The sequence below is a fragment of the Mus musculus genome, chromosome 8, assembly GCF_000001635.26.
Source record: "Mus musculus strain C57BL/6J chromosome 8, GRCm38.p6 C57BL/6J".
Lineage (NCBI taxonomy): Eukaryota > Metazoa > Chordata > Mammalia > Rodentia > Muridae > Mus > Mus musculus.
The window spans coordinates 25827853-25846666 of NC_000074.6; the positions used below are offsets into that span (position 1 = coordinate 25827853).

General features: G+C 45.5%; 1 protein-coding gene across 6 annotated transcripts in view; it reads right to left on the reverse strand.

Annotated features, from left to right (window-relative positions):
• Window positions 1-18814, reverse strand: part of Ash2l (ASH2 like histone lysine methyltransferase complex subunit) — a 31695-nt gene that overhangs the window by 11853 nt on the left and 1028 nt on the right. The window contains exons 1-10 of one of the 6 annotated variants that reach the window (NM_001359012.1): window positions 12730-12935; window positions 12160-12223; window positions 11891-12036; window positions 8148-8236; window positions 7108-7202; window positions 5899-5994; window positions 4788-4883; window positions 3421-3496; window positions 2523-2540; window positions 914-1007 (exon numbers count right to left, since the gene is read on the reverse strand). In NM_001359012.1, coding sequence (NP_001345941.1) covers window positions 914-1007; window positions 2523-2540; window positions 3421-3496; window positions 4788-4883; window positions 5899-5994; window positions 7108-7202; window positions 8148-8236; window positions 11891-12036; window positions 12160-12223; window positions 12730-12905 — 950 coding nt within the window. In that variant the 5' untranslated portion in view covers window positions 12906-12935. Of the gene's footprint in view, window positions 1-913; window positions 1008-2522; window positions 2541-3420; window positions 3497-4787; window positions 4884-5898; window positions 5995-7107; window positions 7203-8147; window positions 8237-11890; window positions 12037-12159; window positions 12224-12516; window positions 12606-12729; window positions 12948-18814 lie in introns of those variants that run through there. The other 5 variants (NM_011791.3, NM_001286207.1, XM_011242136.1 and 2 more) reach the window with 5 other exon arrangements.

Here is an 18814-nt window from a genome sequence, read left to right on the forward strand (position 1 = left end):
TACAGAAAAACCCTGTCTCGAAAAACCAAAAAAAAAAAAAAAAAAGACTTGCTTTTACTTTACGTATACGTTTGGCCAACATGAGTATTTATTTATGCACCACACATGTGCCTGGTGTCCCTGGATGCAGGAGGCCGTCAGATTCCTCTGGAAATGTAATTACAGGTGGTTGTGAGCCACCACGTAGGTGCTGGGAACCAAATCCATTATGCAGCCAAGGATGACCTGGAAACTCTGACCCTCCTACTGCTACCTTCCAGTATAAGGCTTACAGGCCTATGCCAGCATCCCTTGTTCAGCCAATTCTGGGGATCAAACCCAGGGATGTGCCTATGTTAAGAAGAATTCTACCAACTGATCTATACACATCTCCAGGCTTGTTCACCCATTCATTATAGAAACTGAGTCATACACATTTCCAGCTCTCTGTATTTCATTTAGTATATAAACCAGGGGATAGAAACCTGGAGGCAAGAGATTTACTCTCAGTTGCCAGTCTAAATCAGAAGTAACCTGGATTTCATCACCCCAGCTTTGGACAAAGGGAAAGACAGACATGAGAAAGGAGAGGCAGGATGTTAAGGAGCTAACATTTAGTAAGCTTTATTTCCTTGTCCTCAGATCTCATAAGGGAACTTTAGTCCTCAGAACAGAAAATACTGTTACTGTTTGCTCTTTCAACACTGGAGATTCAACCCGGGGCCTCGACAAATCAAACAAGCCCTCTACCACTGAGCTATATTCCCAGAGCAAGGATCTATTTTATAGTAATAAGTTCACTTGAAGTTCGTCTTCCCAGGGGCTCAGGACTCCCCAACAAGCCAACACAACCTAAGGACATGAGACTTCCCTGTCAGGGGACTCTGCCCACAGCAGACCCAGGGACTAATTGGGGCGGGCAGGGGAATCACACCTTCTGGCCTTCTTGGTGGTCCCTGTTGTCCCTCCATCTTGCTGCTTACGCTTGGCTCCTCTTCCTTTCCCACTGCTTCCGGCTGCGATCCCCCCTTTGAAGAGAAGGCAGATCATTTTCACAGGGCCACTATGGAGGCAGAAGGGCACTCGAGTCCCAATGTGCATTTGTGTAACATCACAGAGGGTTTTCCCCTTGACCTAGGCTGGATTATGCCCGACTTTGAAAGGATCAGCTGTGTTTCACAGCCAGCACTCAGACAGTAAGGTCACATGGATCTAGTACAGCTGATATCTGGGTTACACCTCCAACCTCCCTTTCCTCCCTCAATAAAGAAACAAATAAATAGATAAGCAATCGGTCTATCAGTTAACTAATGTGTATGCGGCGGCCGGCCAGAGGCTAACTCTGTAGAGTTCCTCTTGTACTTTACATGTACTTTAAATGAAGTTGCCAGGCTGCAGCAATGCCTTTACTAGGTAAGTCGTCTTTCCAGCCCTTTCTTAATGGACTGTAACCAATGGTACTTTATGGGGTTGTGACACAAATGCATCTGTACCCAAATTCCAAGCACCCACAGCTAAAGAATGAAAACACTGCATGGACTGTGCTTATTCACCACTTAATACAAACATCAATAAAAACGTCCTTACTGAAGGTCAATGTCCACTTGCTTCCACTGCATAATGTATTTCATAAACATATAAAGGCATTATCTACACAAAGCACTTGAATATCCAACAAGACATACATAGAAAACAAAAACAAAAATACTAAAAAGGTGTTTCTCTCCAGTGTTTGTAAATTTATCATGGTTATACATAAAATAACAGAAGCTTTAAATTTAGTAAGCAATTTTTAGTTCCATATCAATATACTTAAAACTGTGCCAATGAATTCAGTAGGTTACATTAACCTGATTTGGGGATTTAAGGGCAAATAATACAATCCATGTATTTTCTATTACAACACTTGCACATGTTCAGGTCGCCAGGAGCACTGCCTTATGTGTTTTGAAGTAAGTATTTGTAATCTTTTTTTCATTTCTACTATTCCTCTCAGTTTGATTTTCTTTTTCCAGAAAATGGTCCCTGAACTGCAGGAAAACACCTTTATGTAAACAACTGCATAGAGTACTATGTGTAAATTTGGGACAAGCTTGGAAATTATCAGCAGCTCTGCTGTAATAAAAAGAATGAGGACATGGAGAGCAGGTCATATTCTGCACACACAGTACCAGATTAATGCACAATGTCCTTTTATGAACCTGGCTGCTATTCATACAGCTCATGAAAGGTCAATGTAAGCAGTTGTGATGCCATGATTATCAATCGAAAGCCTGCCAAATCCTCTATGCCATTTGGTGTTGCTTAACAGAGTAAGCAACACTGAAGGGGCTGCTGGCTGGCCATGTTAGGCAGAATATGACAACACCAAGCTTTTATTCCCACCATTAAACTGGAACTACAGCTTCATAGTAACTGCTGCCACACCACTTTCACAATGCTTTAAAATTATGGAGTTTAGCTTCTACCAAAGCTCAGCAAAAAGCACTTCAAACCACAAGATACTTAAGTCTGAGGCTGAAAGAAGACAGAGAGGAATTCACCTCCCAAAGTGGCTCCACCTGTAAGAACAGAAGTGGCACTATGTATTGTCAGATATCAACAGTCCAAAGGGAAAGCATGGTGTAAGAACAGAAACAATACACTCGCATTTCCAACACACCTTACAAAGTTAATTGTGGACTGGATTATCTATCTAAGATGCTCCAATTCTAAAGACAAGCTAATGAATGTTGCCATGTGTGGGATGGATACCCACCAAGCTACTGCCTGGGCCCCTAGTTTTTATTAGATTAGCACAAAGAGAATTCCCTCTATTAGTTAGCTGGATTACCAAAAAAGGGAGGCGGGGGTGAGTGGGGGGAGCCATAGTGGGGGATCCATACAGAAATGCTGACAGATGAGTATGCTGAAATATTCAGGGCAAGAAAAAATTAGATGGACAAAGTCAACATGTCAAGCAATTGTTGGGCTATGGAAAAGAATAGAGATCAAATGAATTTCCCAGGTTAGGTGTTTATTATCATACAGATGCGGAATCTAACAAAAATGCAGGAAGTCTAACCTTCAAAGTATACTACACTATCTTACATGAAATCTGCCTCACTTCAGTCCTAATTGAATTTGGGTGGATGGACATTATTAATATTTGATGTATGCATAATTAGAAATTCACAGTACATCCCATTAGTTTTACACAAAACTAATGTATAATATACTAGTGTTTAAAATTATAATGTGTAATAAGACCAAACTGCTGTAAGGTGGCAAAAGCTCTCTTCCATTATCATTTCCCAAGTATTTAGTGAGCTGCTACAGTATGCATGTCAATTTAAAAACACTTTAGTAATTACCCAGGTTTGGCTCCTCCTACAGAGCACCACATTGCAGGCAAGGCTTTCATCATTCACAAAGCTTCTGACAAGATACTTAAACACATACCATTTAGGTTCCCACTAGCAGACACAGCACTGCTTTGTTTCTGGTTGTCATAAGCAGGACCAATATTACTAAGATCCTAGAAGAAGAAATATCCTAGTAAAAAAAAGGCCACATGAGCAAATTAATCTGGCAACTGCTCCAAAAATGGACAAAATTAGAGCACAGAAAATCAAAGTCATGTCCTAAACAGCAAGCTGCAAGGTCCTCAACTTGGATGCTTCAACAACTCACGAAGGAGCATGTGCCATGAGTCAGGGTCAGAATGGTTCCAGGAGGGAACTGACCAATCAACCGGTAGGCGGGAGCTGCACAGCAGGCCAGGACGATGAAGTCCCCTCACTCTGCCCTCACAGCTGAGCTGTCCCACTGTATGTGACAGCAACCTGAATCTTCACTGTCCATGCTATAACAGTGACCACCTAGAGGCACCGCAGCTCTTCAATCTGCATGGGTAGCAGTGAGCTCCCACCTCAGCGACTGGGAAGGTGGCTGAGGACAGAGGTCCCCACAGTGTCATGCTACACTGACAGATCTCATCTCAAAAAAGGCAGCAAGTCAGACACTTTAAGGCAAATCTTCTTAGTTGCCAATGTGTCCTTTGCAACAAAAAATGGAAATTTCTTTTTCCCATAAGGATCTAACAACAGATTCCCCAGAAATTTCTTCACACTAAAGAATGCTTTTAGAAGCAAAATTTCAGATAACAGGAAGATTAGAAAAAAACTTACAAAAAGTAATCCCTAACACCGAGGAACAACCAGAATCAAAACCGGTTCCTGAGCCAGGCACTGCGCCTCACACACGTAACCCCAGCAGAGAGAGCCAAGGCAGGAAGAACAGTCTTGAGTTTAAGCTAACCTGGGCTACAGTGAGATCCTGTGACAAAGAGATCACCACTAACTCCTGGGAACCGGGGAGCTGGGGATATGAACTCTTATTTTAAGGCTTGAACACTTTTTATTTGAGTCAAGGCCTCATGTAGCCCAGGCTGGCCTCAAACTCGTGCTCTTCCTTGTTTGCACCTCCTCACTGCATCACCATGAACACACCAGGACTCCCAGGCAAGGACTGCTCTCAACTCGGCCACATCCCTGGCCACATGCTTCACCGCCCCTAAATGGCTTCTGATTAAAAAAAAAAGACTATGGGGCAGGAGAGATGGCTCAGTGGCTAGGAGCACTGCTGCTCTCCCAGCAGTCCCAGCTTGGAGTCCCCAGCACTGCAGGGAGCTCACAAGTGTCTGTAACTCGGGTTCCTAGAGCTCTGCTCCACTCCCTCGTCTGGCCTCTGCAGCCACACACAAACACAATGCACAGACCTCATACGGGAGAGAGAGACAGAGAGACAAAGAAGGAAGATTAATGTACCTGATCCAAAAGTCCAAACTTGGGGTAATCTTCTTCTGGGTCTTTGCTTCCTGGGTCAGGGTGTTCCTTTACCAAGAACACATCTCTTTCCTTACTCTAAAAGGAAATGGCATCTTAGCAAGAATGAGCATTTTACTCACAAGTGTGGGGATACTCACTCACCAACTGCCAATGTCAATGTCTAACTGTACTCTCCAAACCCATCAGAAAATCAGTGCAGACCATAACAAGTCAAGTGAGAGCACTCAGAGCCCGGTCAGGCTGGGAGGCAGGAAGACCTCAGTGTGAGCCCTAGCACCACAAGAACACCAAGCATGGCGGCTCCACACGGAAGGCCAGCACAAGGAACACAGAGGCAAGAGGAGAGACAATGAGTTACATGAGTTACAACTGTACTGGCACTCTGCAGGGAGAAGGCCGGGGGTCGGTCACCCTTGGCTACACACTGAGTTCAATGCCTGGGCTACAAGAGACCTAAAAATAACCAACAGGACAGTGAGGGCCAGTGCCCCACAACCCTCCTCTCTCCTCTTGCCTGGGTTAAGCAGACTTCTAAAGTCAATGTTCAGAACAAGACTTTTCTTATCTAATGAAAAAATTTAAAAATGTATCCAAATTTAATTTAAAATTAAATCTGCAAAAGTGTGGTGGACAGAGATGGCTGGACCAGAGGGATGGCTCAGTGCTTAAGAGCACCTGCTGCTTTCCAGAGCATCCAGGTTTAGTTCCCAGCATCAATATCAGGTGACTCAAAGCCATCTAACTCCAATTCCAGGGATCCAATGCCCCTTTCTGGTCTCTATAGGTACACATACACACACTCAAGCATATACATATAAAATAAACAAATCTTAAAAAAAAAAAAAAAAAAAGACAAGGGTTTCAGCACATAAAAGCAGTCTTAGAGAATTATATTCACACAAGGCAGTAACTAACTGAATTTGTATAAAAAATTAAATAATGGCCATAATCCCATTCATTCAATGATTAATATCAAATTGCTTGCATAGTCTCAGCCATCCTATTACTTCAAACTAAAGAGAATTTATTGATTAGAAACAATACTGGCTTTTTCAAGCTGATCATATCTATTCAATTTTAATTTACTTACCATTGTTTTGACAATGTTATTGGGCCAAGTCATTTTTCCAGGTCTCTGTCTGGTTGTCATACATTCCCAGTATTTATCAATAAATGGTATAATATCCTATTTTTAAGAAATAAATATATTAAGAATTACAGTTGTTTTCAAAGTTTTACACACACACACACACACACACACACACACTTTTCAAAAATTTTATTACAATCAAAATAAAACTCTGCCTGTAGCTTTTAGGTACTGAAGGAATATTCAATTGTTCAAAATAACATATGGCTTGCAGCGTGGCGCAGGCTTAACAGTTTCAGCACTTGGGAGGCTAAAGCCGGAGGGTGGGTGGCTAGGAGTTCCAGGCCAGGGCAATAGAGTAAAAAACTCTGTCTCAAACAACCAACCCACCAACCAAATATGCAGATTATGGAGATTTCAAGTGAGTATATATAGATTTTAGCTCTTCAGTGTTTATAAGCCTGCCTTCAGTCTCAGGCCTACTGCCCATGATGGCCCTCATCTGGCCAGTTAGCATTTTTTCCCCACTGGGATAAGGATGAGGTCAGAAACCAGGCAGCCAGGCATCTTCGTGCTCTTTCCAGGGAAGGCTGAGACAGTTGTACCTATAGGATAAGGACGCGTCCCATGTGACCTTACAGAGAATCAAGGCCAGAGGCTTTGGGTTCTGAAACAAGGTGAAACAGGAAGGCTAAAGCAGATCATGAGCTTCAAGATCCCAGTTCCAGGCCAGCCAAGGCTAGAGACTGGTTTACACCGGACCTGGCTACGAGATAGATGACTTGCTTGCTTCAAAAAGCCAACCAGCCGGGCGGTGGTGGCACACGCCTTTAGTCCCAGCACTTGGGAGGCAGAGGCAGGTGGATTTCTGAGTTCAAGGCCAGCCTGGTCTACAGAGTGAGTTCCAGGACAGCCAGGGCTACACAGAGAAACCCTGTCTCGGAAACAAAACAAAACAAAACACAAAAAAACAAAAACAAACAAACAAACAAAGCCAACCAATTTGCGTTTAAGGACTGATAATACTAAGAGCTAAGCCAAATGACATCTACTAAATAACTGGTAAATTATAATTTCTACATATGGAAAAAAGAAAGATAACTACTACACGATTTACTCATAAAACTGAGAACGTACTTGCTAAAGAGGACTGCTAGAAGTTCTACTGGATTCTTCAGTACACTGCAATGACATTAATTCCAACTCTACCTTATCTTTGGAGAACATGGTTTTTGGATGTTCATCCTGTGTTCGAGACTGCCACGTCAAATTCGCCAAGGCACTAAGGCACATTTCTTTTAAATCTATCAAAAAAAGTAAAAGATGTATTTGTTAAATCTCGGCTTCTACCAACAAGAGTATATTCAATATAATAGGTGTGATGGTTAGTTTCAATTTGACACAATCTAAAACCACCTAACAAGAGTCTCAGTAAGGGAATATCTGTATCAGGTTGTTCTGTGTGCTTTCTATGGGAAATTATTGTGATTATGTGGAGTTCAGAAAGCCTGCCCACCATTGGCAATACTATTTCTTGGACAGGGTATCCTGAACTATATAAGTAGAAAAAAACAAGCACAGCTTAAACATCCAGTTCTGTACCCTAAGTCTGAGGTCAGTGTGGCCAGCTCCCTTCCTCGGATGCCTGCTGCTGTGATGAGCACACTGTGGAGCCGTGATGGTGTGTAACCTGAACTGTCATGTGCACACTGTGAAGCCATGATAGAGTGTGAGCTGAACTGTCATGTGCACACTGTGGAGCCATGACAGAGTGTGAGCTGAACTGTCATGTGCACACTGTGGAGCCGTGTTGGAGTGTGAACTGAACTGTGATGAGCACACTGTGGAGCCAAGACAGAGTGTGAGCTGAACTGTGATGTGCACACTGTGGAGCCATGACAGAGTGTGAACTGAACTGTGATGAGCACACTGTGGAGCCATGACAGAGTGTGAGCTGAACTGTCATGTGCACACTGTGGAGCCGTGATGGAGTGTAACCTGGAGCTGCAAACCTTCCTTTAAGTTGTTTTTGTCAGAGTATTTTATGCTGTCACCAGGTAGAGAAACCAAGTCAGCTAAGAGTGAAGTAATAATTTGATTTGAAATGGGTAAGTGCAATTATTCAGAGCTAAATATCAAAGTAATTCCAACCAGCTCTTAGGCAAAGGTATCCTAAGTGTGCTAATCCAGATCTCTCCTGTTTTCCAAAGGACAACCATCTTTTTAAAATACTCTAGAACTGTTCTTACTTGCTTGCTTCCGGAGAAAGTAGGTATTCCCACTGTGATGGCACACATTGCAATGGAAGCTGTAGTTGGTCATAAAAGGCAGACATGACCTGTGGATGGGCCAGATTACACACATTAGTGAGCCACTCAACACATTTTTGTCTTCCTTTAAAACATTTATTAGTAGTAGCATGTGTACCCATGGTGCATATTTGGGCACATGACCCAGGGTGTACATGTCCCAGGGTGCACAGCTCCGAACGACGTGGAGGCCAATCCTGTGACTCAGTTCTCTTCTTCCATCTTCATATGGTTCAAGGGATGAAACTCAGGTCTCAAGGCTTACTCAGGAAGTGTCTATCTGCTGACTACCTCACTAGCACACTCATTGGCTGTACTGGCTAGTGTTGTGTCAACTTGACACAGCTGGAGTTATCAGAGAGAAAGGAGCTTCAGTTGAGGAAATGCCTCCATGAGATGCAATTGTAAGGCATTTTCTCAATTAGTGATCAAGGGGGAAAGGCCCCTTGTGGGTGGGACCATCTCAGGGCTGGTAGTCTGGGTTCTATAAGAAAGCAGGCTGAGCAAGCCAGGTGAGGCAAGCCAGTAAAGAACATCCCTCCATGGTCTCTGCATCAGCTCCTGCTCCCTGACCTGCTTGAGTTCCAGTCCTGACTTCCTTTGGTGATGAACAGCAGCATGGAAGTGTAAGCCGAATAAACCCTTTCCTCCCCAACTTGCTTCTTGGTCATGATGTTTGTGCAGGAATAGAAACCCTGACTAAGACAAATTGGTACCAGCAGAGTGGGGTATTCCTGTGACAACCTGACCATGTTTTGGGGAGGACTGTGGAAGGACTTTGGAACTTTGGGCTTGAAGATCCATCCGTTGTTAAGAGCTCTGTCGGATGTTGTGTAGGAGCTTGGAAGACAACGTTGAGAACACTGCAGAAGATGGAGGTCTGGTTTGTGAAATTTCAGAGGGAAAATTAAAGACTCTTTTCAGGGCCATTGCTGTTTTGATTGTGAAGATTCTGTAGTTCTGGTTAGCTGGGGCTGAAGAATCAGCTGTGATTAACAAGATACCAGAACTACTAAAGCAAAAACTTTGCATTACTGGGACTATTGATGCTGGTTAGCTGGAGCTAAGAAATTAGCGGTGATTAAGAAGAGACCAGCATCATTGAGGTGACATCTTCTGGGAAGTGTTTTCTGAGAGCACAGTGGCTGTGTTCCAGATATAGCCAAAGTTGTACATTGTGCTGTGGCTGGACTTGGTAATGTGTAAGGGTCACCCAGGTGGTACTGGTTTTGAAGGCATGAAGGAGTTGAGCAGAGAAGCTGAGGCTTGGCACTGTGAGAGGCCATGGAAGGCCATTGGTGAAAGTGCAGCCTCAGTTGCAATTGATGGCCCAGGACTGAAGGGGTCATGCAGTGTTTTGGAGATGCCAGTACCATGAGATGACCACCAAGAGCAGCAGCAGCAGTGGAGTACAGGCATCTGGAACCTAGAGGATGATGCGTGTGCTACAAAGGGCCTGGCTGGAGAAGTGACCCAAGCCCTTGGAGGAGCCCAGAAGATCGTGAGTTGGATCCCAGACATTGGACGGTTGGAGATTGACTTTTGCTTTTGATTGTGACTGTGCCCTGATATTTTCCCTCTTGAAGGAAGAAACTGTTTTAGTGGAGCCCACAGTTGAGAGACTTTTAATTGTAAAAAGACTTTGGATTTTAAAAGAAATGGATATTTTAAAGAGATTGAAATTTTAAGAATATGTAAAGACTGTGGGACTTTTAAAGTTATTTAGAATGGGGATGAATAAGATTGTAAGGGTTGAGGCTTACTAGTGATGTTTTTGTGTGTCAAGTTGACAAGGGGTCAATTGTACTGGCTAGTGTTGTGTCAACTTGACACAGCTGGAGTTATCAGAGAGAAAGGAGCTTCAGTTGAGGAAATGCCTCCATGAGATGCAATTGTAAGGCATTTTCTCAATTAGTGATCAAGGGGGAAAGGCCCCTTGTGGGTGGGACCATCTCAGGGCTGGTAGTCTGGGTTCTATAAGAAAGCAGGCTGAGCAAGCCAGGTGAGGCAAGCCAGTAAAGAACATCCCTCCATGGTCTCTGCATCAGCTCCTGCTCCCTGACCTGCTTGAGTTCCAGTCCTGACTTCCTTTGGTGATGAACAGCAGCATGGAAGTGTAAGCCGAATAAACCCTTTCCTCCCCAACTTGCTTCTTGGTCATGATGTTTGTGCAGGAATAGAAACCCTGACTAAGACATTGGCTTTTTCTGAGATAGGCCCCTGGTCTTGCATTAGCTATGGTTCATATAACCTGGAACTTGTGATCCTCCTGCTCCGGCCTCCTAAGTACCTGAATTACAGGTGTGCACAACCAGCTCCACTCAATATAATTTGTCCCCTTCCAGACAAAGACTTAAGGCACAGCTCTGGCTGGCCTGATGTTCAACTATGCAGCCCAGCCTGGCCTCAAAATGAACAAAGACTGGCTCAAAGGCCAGAGGATTCCTGCAATTTTAAGGCCAACTTGGTCAAAAAAGGGCACCTCAGGCCATCCAGGGCTATATATAGTTAGAGAGCCATTGACTTAATAGTTATCCATCAAAATGCTCGTTAATACCTACTGACCACCTACGCCTCCACCAAAAGAGACCTTTTGCTCTGAATTATGATATGATTTTAATTCTCAAGAACAGGTACATGTTTAGATGTAAGTTTTGTTTGTTTGTTTTGTTTTTTTCCTGAGAGAAAACATAAGATACCAATTGGGGTACATTATAAGCAATGAGAAAGGAAACAAAGTATGCTTTAGACATGAAAAGCACCGATCACCTCAATATTTTTGAGGAATTAAAAGCACTTCTCTGCAGTGACCACCCAGGGCTTTGCACGCAGCAGGCAAGTACACCACGACTCAACACCACACCTTCAAATGTTACTGACAACAGGTCTTGCCCACTGTAAATACCAAGCCCAGAACACACAGAATACATTATCGCAAACTTAATTACATAATCTCTTCTAATTGCACAGACTCCTTCCCAATCAGCCTGTAAGGTCAAAAGCAAGGACGATGCCCACACTCATACCTAATAGCACTCTCACCTCAATACTTCAGAACATGCCAAAGGAATGCAAGCAACTCCTCAGTCAGCATCTGGTCACTGGATAGGGTTAGAGTGAGCACAAAATACTACCTACTGACTTTTTTTCGGTATATTTAAAAATACTTCTCAATTGTCTTGAGATTGAAATATGATTACAGGGCTGGTGAGATGGCTCAGCAGTTAAGAGCACTGACTGCTCTTCCAAAGGTCCTGAGTTCAAATCCCAACCACATGGTGGCTCACAACCACTCCTAACAAAAATCTGACACCCTCTTCTGGTGTGTCTGAAGACAGCTACAGTGTACACATATAATAAATCTTTGGGCTGTTGTGAGCAGAGTTGGAGCAAGCAGGGCTAGAGCGGGCAGAGGTCCTGAGTTCAATTTCCAGAAACCACATGATGGCTCACAACCATTTGTATAGCTACAGTGTACTCATATACATAAAATAAATAAATTAATTAAAAAAAAAGAAATATGATTACATAATTTCCCCTTCCACCCCAGAACTGGGGTTCCTTGAGCTGCCATGTGAATACTGGGAATCAAGCCCAAACCCCTGAAAGGGTAACTAGTGATCTAAAATGCTAAGCCATCTCTCCAGGATCATGCTGTCTAGAAGGCCATGAAATGTACTCACGACGTGTCTATTCCAAAGGTGTCAGCGGTGAACCATTTTGTACATATCCCACACTGCAACTCCACTTCTCCCAACTGCCGCCCATTCTCCTCATCCACAGAGCCCGCCTGGGTATCCATCACTTCTGAAGTGTCTCCGGTACCTTCCTGGAGCCACAGGGCAATAAGAGAATCAAATGGCCTGACTACTTTTTAAAAAAAAAAAAATAGATTAAACATTTTAAAACCAAATCTAGTTCGCCTTCCAAAGGCCTCAGAGGAAATACTTACCAAAGTATCTTTTCCATTAGAAGATTCTGTCTCCAGACCACTTACATCAACCAAGTTTGCATCCCTATAATGAAAAGACAAACATCAAAATGGCCTTTCCTAAACAGAAAAACACAATGGTCCAAATACGGAGGGTATATCTTTTTCATGTCCTGAACGGGATGCCCACGAGAGAACAATCCTGAGTATTAGGAGGGAGGTTGTCAAGCAAGACAAATGTGTTCGCGGCCCAGGGATTCCTAGTGCACTGGGCTAACGACGGGAGGCTGCCGTCCTCAGTGCTTTCAGGACCAAGCATTGCAAGAGGGATCAGCGAGGTCTTCCGGGGCGCTAGAGGGGGAAACGCTCTTGGCTCACACTGGTGCTGATGGGAGCCGAGGAGCCGAGGAGCGGCTTGGAGTCCACAAGCAAGCAGCCAGCGGGGTTGCGGAGGGTACCGGGTGGGCGGGCGGGCCGAGCCGTTGGCTGCGGGACCTGGATCCGGAGGGCGACACCGGGCGGCGCGAGCCGCGGGCTTCCACGAGGGGCGGGCCCTCGCGCGTCCCCGGGGCTGCGAGTGGATTGCCTTACCCACTTTCGGCCTCTCCGGAGCTGGGCTCCGCTCCCGGGGCGGCTGACGGCCCCTCGCCAGCCCCCGCGGCCACCGGCTCTGTCTCTCGGTCCTCCGCCGTTGTGGCACTTGCAGCGGCTCCGGGACCAGGGCCGGCGCTGACTCCCGGACCAGGACCCGCTCCAGCCGCCGCCATCGCTGCTCCTTCCCAAGCTCTCGCGAGAATATATCTATGCGGCGAGTTGCCGCCACGCACGGCGCTCTTAAAGTGGGAAAGACCTTTTGTTGGGGGGCCCGCCACTTACTTGGGAAGGACGCACTTTGAGTCCGCCGCTTTAAGGCCAGAAAAAAAAAAAAAAAGAAAGGAAGAAAGAAAAAGGCAGGGCGCAACTCGGATTGCCCAGGTTTGAAGGGAGCCACTTAGGAGGTCTGTCCTTTGCTTTCCTCTTGGGACTTGAATTATTCAAAACGCCTGCTCATAGTCGTGGCTAAGAGTGGAAATCACGGCACATATGAGGATGTGAGAGACTCCCCTTTACACTGTGCGGAGCAGGCGATCATACTAAAACCCTAAAACGTAGGAAACTTCCAAACAACAACAAAGGAGCACTCTGGCTCACACCTGCCGGGAGCGTCTGTAACTGCGTAGCTGGCCGCCAGAAGCCCCGTTTCCAGGCGGCTTTTGGAGAGACTAGAGGTCTGATTCCAGAGAGCCCGAGGTAGTTGTGGGTGGAAAAGACGTTAGGAAAAGAAACATCTGGCCAGAGGAGGCTAGAAGTGCTGTGCGCTCGAGGAACACGAATTGCTAGTTCACGGAGGGAAGTAGAGCTCCAGGCGAGAGTGCTAGCAGAGGACAGAATTCAGCAAGGTTTGGGCCTTAGCGAGAAGGGCAGAAACGAGTAAGAAAGGGATGTCTGCTGGTAGCTAAACCCCTGGACTGAGTGCAAGCATATGGGTGGGCTCTAAACCCTAGCAAAATAGAAACTGCCGCCTCACCCCCATCCTCCGCGTGTGTGTGCGCTTTACGGATGTGTGCGCATGTATGTGGCATAGTGCACTGGACAGGTGAGAGGACAATATGGTGAGAAGAGCTTTCTTTCCCTCCACTATGTGAGTTCTAGGAATCTAGCTCAGGCTTGGCAAGCAAGTGCCGCCTTTGCCCACTGGGCCATCTCACGGACCATAAATTTGCTGTTTTAAAACAAACACACTTAGGGATTAGAGATCATTGATACTTTGCAGTTGTTAGGAGAAAGTGCCGCCATGACCAAAAATATCTTAAGCAAGGGGAGGGGGGATCTTGGTTGAGGGGGGTTCAAAGAGATAAGAATCCATGATGGTGGGGAGATAAGGCAGCAAGGATCTGAAATGGTGACTATCAGACAAGGCTGAGAGCTCGAATTCTCTATCAGAATCACCAAGCAGACAGGGAGAACTTCAAGGAAGCGGCTTCACTTTTTTCGTGTAAGCTTGCCCCCAGTGACTTACCTCCACCAGCAAACGTTCACCTCCCAAGCCTCCCTAGACATCATAACAACTGTTGTGTGAATGGGGACCGATCCTCCCCCCCCCATGCCCCACCTTACCCTCTCAAATGCATGACTTTTTAGAGATTTCCCCCTTCCATGTTAATATGTCTATTAGGATTGCCATAGTTAGATCTCATTTGGGCAGCCATATTGTTGTGACGTCATGGGTCGTTCCTGATAGCCATCACTTCATGGCACAGGTCCCAGTCCCCTGGCTTTTACAGTCTCTCTGTTCCCCTCTCCCTCAATGTTTTCTGAGCCTTAGGTATGATGTTGGAGATATACCCACTGGGACTGGGTACCCCACAGTTAACCAATCTCTGCGTTTTGACTAGTTGGAAACCCCTGAATAACATATTTGAAAACTGAATACAGCTATTTATAAAGCAAGATCATCTAGGGGCTGGGGAGATGGCTCAGTGGTTAAGAGCACTGACTGCTCTTCCAGAGGCCCTGAGTTCACTTCCCAGCAATCACATGGTGGCTCATAACCATCTGTAATGGGATCGGATGCCCTCTTCTGCTGTGTCTGATGACAGCTACAGTGTGTTCATATAAATAAAATAAATAAATCTTAAAAAAAGAATATCTACCATGAGCAAGTTGACTTTATTCAAGAGATGCCAGGATGGTTCAATATATTAAGTCAATAAATAAGTGGATTTAAAGACTGAAACCACATGGCCATCTCAAGTGATCGCAGAAAAATCTTTGCCAAAATCCAGCATGCCTTCATGATAAATCTCAGAGAGAATGAGTGAGTGAGAGTGAGAGAGAGAAAAGGAGAGAGGAAAGGGAGAGAGAAAAAAAGGAGGAAAGGGAGGGAGAGAGAGGGGGGGGAGGAACCATAGAGTGTTCCTGGCATCAGGCTGGTAACGATCATGAAGGCTACTAATTATTCTGCAATGCACAAAACTGTCCCCAACAGTGTTACTCTACTCAAAATGCCAACAGAGCCCAGACAGAGGAACCCTGATCAACAAAGAGGACTGAGTTCAGAGCATGGACACCTTACCAGTGGCTACACCACTGAAAAAATTACTTCCCCTATCACAGCAACCACTGCTTAGCAATACTCCTGAGGCCTCTCCCCATCCATGATAAAATGTTGACAGGGCCCCATCTTGTGCAAGTAATCATGGCCACTGTACTTCTATGAGTGCAGTGGTCATCCCATGAGCAGAAAGAAGACAGCGGTGCTGAGTAGGTGCTGGGACGTGGGTAGACACTAAGGCTAAGCACTCAACAGTCAGTCAGTCTTAGCACTGGCCTGTGACTTTCTGCATTCATCATGGCAAAAGGCAAGCTTCTGTGGCAGAAGGCTAAGAGCAGCACCAATCTAAATGCTTAGAAGGCAGTTCCATAACACGTGCATTTAGCAAAGTAAGAGTGGTATGTCCCAACCCTGAAGGTTGGAGGACTCAGATCAAAGCATTGAGGTTTCTTCAAGAACATAGCTTTGAATGTTAGCAGACTCAGCCAAACATCTGTCCAAAAGAACCAAGGACCTGAGAGACCCTTGGTAGAAACCACCACCCCTCCCATATGTCAAGCAATGGAGGGTTGCTCAGGAAATACAGCAAGGTCCCGAGTAAGCATTTTGGCAAGGACAAAACCCCAGGGTGGTGTCTCTGTCATTTCCCAAGGCCTTCAGGAAGGTTTAGTCAGTAGAGAGGGCGTTTGGGAGGGGTGTGGTAAAGTTGACCCTCACTCAAGGACACTGCTTGGCTATTCCCAGGGCTCTCAGGCGCCCCCAAACACACTAGGGCCTCTCACCTTGGAGCCATGAGTGTTTGGCTATGTTTACAGCTCCAGGCATGAATTCCTTCTTGTGGAGCAGGCCTCTGAGCTAAGCAGAAAGTACTTGGTTAACCCCGGAGTAGCCACATCTTATCCCACAGGTTGGTATGGTAGCTCACGGGGGTTCACACTTGAACAAGACTCCTCACATCGCTTTTCCTCCAGTAATCCACACAGAAGCTTCTGGCCCTATGACCTCTAACTAACACAGATCAACGTTTTCAGGTCAGCTCCAGTCAGATTTCTCAATGTGCCATAATCAAAGTGTATAATGTCTTCAGCAATCTGGTCTTATCATCTATTTCTGGTTGGCGACCAAGATCGGCAAAGCCTCTCTGACCAATGACGAATAAGGAGATACCTCTAGCCTGGCTTTGGGATTTTTGTTCAATAACCTGTGACTCCATCCAGCAGTATCCAGCCATGCAAGGTACTTTCATCATTTTTTTTCCTCTACATTTAAAAAGGAAAGCTTAGCCAGGCGTGGTGGCGCACACCTTTTTAATCCCAGCACTTGGTAGGCAGAAGCAGGCAGATTTCTGAGTTTGAGACCAACCTGGTCTACAGGGTGAGTTCCAGGACAGCCAGGGCTACACAGAGAAACCCTGTCTCGAAAAAAACCAAAAAAAAAAAAAAGAACTATCGATCTTCCACCAAGCGAACAAGTGAAAAACCAACAGAGAAGGGTTAGAATGCCGTAAAAGACCATGGGACCAGCTTGTGGGATTTGGCTTCCGTAGGGTGGTCAGGAGGAGGGGCTCAGACCTGAGGAGGTGGAGGTCATGTGGCAGGAACACACAAAGGTGGCACGCAGATTTGCCCAGGACTGAGCAGCTGCTCAACTTTATATTGAGCAAGGGGCAAATTTTGTTTTGAGACAGGGTCTCACTGTAGAGCTTCCTACGTAGAATATGTTGGCTTTGAACTCAGGCCTCTGCAATGAAAAGTCACTAGGAGCTGGTTTAATACTATGTCCATTTAGCAGACTAAAAGTAGGAAGTTCTCTCCAATGGCAGATGACATGTCTAGTCACAGGTTCTTGGCTTGACAACAGTACCAGGTCTGGGTTTCATCTTGTAGAATAGGAAAAGTGACTGGTTTCCCCAGGATGTTCATGCCACTACAGCACTACTGGGCATGTCTCGCCAGGCTAGTCATTCCTGTAGCTCAGGGTTCACTGCTACGTACGACTGAGGGTGACTTTTCTCTTTGAGAGCTTACATTATACATTGCAGCAGCAGGCAAGCCAGCAAGTAGAAACAAAATTTCTAAGTCAGCACCAGCTTCATAGCCCCATGGTCTCTGATGTAAGCAGATGGTATCTGCAGCAAAAGTGTCCTGCCATCAAGTTCTGGAGAGTAGCCAGTAATACTGGCAATAGCTCCTCCCTCCCTTCTTTATCTAGACAGGGTCTTATTGTGTAGCTCTGGTTGGCCTCGAACCCATTCTGTAGACCAAGTTGGCTTGGAATGCAGAGAGATATGCCTGCACCTGCCTCCCAAGGGCTGGGATGAAAAGTGTGCCCCACTTCCAGCGTCAGAGGATACCTTTGCAAAGTCAGTTCTCCTGTGGGTCCGCTTGGTGGCAAGTACCCCAGACTCTCTAAGCCTCCTCACCAGCCCCATGTGACAGTATGAACTGGTGAGCAGAATATCAAGGAGAAAAATTGCTTAGTTATCTGAAAGAAAATGGAAAATGATGCCCAGACGACATACAGTTGAAAATATTAAATGGTGAATGTCAAGGAAGTGGAAAAATAATGCAATTACTATAATTACAACAATGTAAGCAGACACAGTCCGAATGAATGATGTCTGACCTTATTTTCCAAATAGCTACAAGCCTCCCTACATATGTGTATGTTCACATGTGGACACATGCTTGATCCCATAATCAAATGTGTGCGTGTGTGCGCGTGCATGAGTGAGTGTGAGGGATAAACACAGACTTCGAAGGCCAGAGAAACTGAATGCCTTGAAGCTGGAGTTGTAGGTGGTCGAGTGGGCCACCCGATGTGGGTGCTGGGAACCAAACGTAGGTCCTGAGTCATTCCTCCAGCTCTGTAAACGACTCTTCATTACTTCTCCTCCCCTCTTTTCTTTCTCCATTTTGAAAGGGGCTGCAATACTTACTGGCATCTTTTCTATTAGTGGCCCCTTTAGCCTCAGAGACCCCATCTTATATCGTCTCCATCTTGTACATAGACTGAATTCTTAAGAATCAGCTAAATTCGCAGAAACGGCTTTTGTCTCCAGGTGCCCCGTATGAACTTAGACCACAATATCTCATCCTGTGCTTTCTTGCTTAGCACCCAGGCAGGACTGAAACCCAGTAACTGTTAAAGAGGCTCTGACTGACTGGTCTTGATCCAGGCCAAGTTATCAGGGAAGCCATGAGGTTATTTGACAGGTAGCAACTGATTTAAGATGCCAGGTGTGAAAGAGAGTTGGAAACATACAATATCGCATTGGTTGCCCCTACCCATCCTAGTCTGTGGGGTTTTTTTGTTTTTTGTTTTTCTTTAAAAAGTTGTTCTGTCTTCAGCTGGGGAGCCCTGGGGTTGAATTAGGGGAAAGGTGGAAGAAGCTGAGGACGACGACAACCCTATAGGAAGACCAGCAGTCTCAACTATCCTGGACCCCAGAAAGGGACACCGAGCCACCAACCAGGCAGCATACACCAGCTGATGAGGCTCCTGACACATATACAGCTGAGGACTGACTGGTCTGGCCTCAGTGAGAGAAGACTCCTAACCCTCGAGAGACTTAAGGCCCCA